The 1,810-nt window shown below is 63.8% G+C and overlaps 1 protein-coding gene across 1 annotated transcript in view; it reads right to left on the bottom strand.

The window, feature by feature from the left end:
- Positions 1 to 56: 56 nt before the first annotated feature.
- LOC104384934 (coronin-7-like) overlaps positions 57 to 1,810 on the bottom strand; it is a gene marked incomplete at its 3' end in the record, with an annotated part of 40,893 nt that continues 39,139 nt past the window's right edge. The window contains exons 13-20 of the mRNA XM_009993325.1: positions 1,498 to 1,640; positions 1,315 to 1,419; positions 1,108 to 1,193; positions 890 to 1,031; positions 681 to 770; positions 473 to 589; positions 253 to 388; positions 57 to 148 (exon numbers count right to left, since the gene is read on the bottom strand). Of these exons, the coding sequence (XP_009991627.1) occupies positions 57 to 148; positions 253 to 388; positions 473 to 589; positions 681 to 770; positions 890 to 1,031; positions 1,108 to 1,193; positions 1,315 to 1,419; positions 1,498 to 1,640 (911 nt within the window). The remainder of the gene's footprint in view (positions 149 to 252; positions 389 to 472; positions 590 to 680; positions 771 to 889; positions 1,032 to 1,107; positions 1,194 to 1,314; positions 1,420 to 1,497; positions 1,641 to 1,810) is intronic.

The following is a 1,810-nucleotide window of genomic DNA, read 5'->3' as shown; positions in this document are numbered from 1 at the left end:
GGCCCCCCCCCCCCTCCACCCTCAGCAGGGTGGTCCCGGGTTGCCCCAGCACCCACCTCTTCCTTCTTCTGCTCGTCAGACTTCTCCTCCAGGTACACAGCTGCAGGGACGAACTTGCGTGCTGGAGCTTCTCTGGGGGCTTGGCTCACTGGGGGAGCAGCACAGTGGTGGGGCTTTGCCCCTGTGGCTGACACACACACACCCCCATCCCCGTGGGGCCCGGGGGTCCTTGCCCTGCCCCTCTGCACCCACCTGGTGTCATGTCAGGTGGCTGCAGGCTGGCCCGGAGCTGCTGCCCATCCTGCCCTGCCAGCCAGGCACGGCCACCCAGGGCTGGTTCCCACCACACGCGGGTTGGGGGGTAGATATCATCCTGGAAATACTCCTTCTGCGGGGGCCAGGGGTGTTGAGGGAGGGGGGCTCCTGCTTCCTACAAAACCCCCCCCCAACACAGGCAGACCCCACTGCCTACCTTGACACGTGGCACACAGAAAGCCACCGGCTCCAGGGTGCTCTGCCCCAGGCGCAGCGCCCGGGCAAACTCCACCTCCCGCACCTCACACATGGTTTTGGGCAGGAAGACAAAGCCCTGATGTGGGGGGGAAGGTGTGAGCAGGGTCTGGCAGCGCAGGCAGGGGGGTCAGGGATAGGAGGCACGGCACAGGCAGGCCCCCCTTTACCTTGTGGGGTTCGTTGGAGGTGAAGCTGTTGCACTCGAGGAAATAGGGGGGCTTGGGTGTCACCTCGTAGAGGGAGACTCTGGTGTCACCCTGGGGATGGAGCAAGATGGGGACTGGCAGGGGTGTGCACAGAGGATCCCTCTGCACTCCTGGGGTGCTGCAGGCATGCAGCCCTCAATTTGTTTTTGGTGGGAGGGGCAAGACCTCACCTTGCCAGTGAGGAAGACAACACTGGTGTCCTCATCGTAGAAGGGCAGGAGGGTGGATGGGGCCACGTCAAGGCTGAGGACAGACAAGGGTCCCTCGGGCAGAGCCTGTGCCTGGTACAGGAGGATCTTCCTTTCGCTGCGACTGTGGGGAGGTGACAATGTGAGGAAGTGCAGTGTCCCTTGGGGACCCCTGCCCTGGCCTGTGTCCCCCTCTTTACCTGTCAAAGCCAGACACCAGCAGGTAATCGCCACCACAAACCCACACCAGGCGTGCTCCACGGCCCCCCTCGGGACCTGGACCCTCCTGCGTGGGGCCAAGGTCACTCTGTCTGCTCTGAGAGAGCTGGGGGGATGGAGACCCCCCCCCTGCAGGCACCTGCCTGTCCCCCCAGCTCTCCACTTTGCCCCCACCATCGTGATGGTACCTGTTGAGGCTGGGGGCTGCTCCGGGGCTCATAGAGTCGTAACCGACCGTCTTTGCACACCGTCGCCAGCTTCTTCCCATCAGGACTCCAGGCCAGGCTGAAGATCTGAGGAGATGGATCCTCCATGTCCCCTTGCCTGGCCAAATGCACCCTCAGGATGTCGCCAGGTGTGTCACATTGTACCTGATCTGTGTGTCCCTGCAGGCACAAGGCTTCCTGCCCGCTGCTCAGCTCCCAGATCCGCACCGTCATGTCATAGGAGGACGAAACCAGGAGGTCGGATGCCACGGGATGGAAACGGATGGAGTAGATCTTCTCCGTGTGACCTGGTAAGGGTGAGTGATCTGTGGCCATCCCCAGCTGCACTGGGACGGGGACACCACTGGGCTGGCTTGTCCCCAGCACGGGGTGCTCCCTGTGCCTCCCCATGCAGCCCTCACCTCGCAGGGTGGCTTCAGGCTCCCGCAGCGGCTCCCTCAGCCCCTCCCCCAGGACA

Source organism: Chaetura pelagica, unplaced genomic scaffold (assembly GCF_000747805.2).
Source record: "Chaetura pelagica isolate M959 unplaced genomic scaffold, ChaPel_1.0 scaffold1022, whole genome shotgun sequence".
Classification (NCBI taxonomy): Eukaryota; Metazoa; Chordata; class Aves; order Apodiformes; family Apodidae; genus Chaetura; species Chaetura pelagica.
This window is presented reverse-complemented; position numbering and strand designations above follow the sequence as displayed.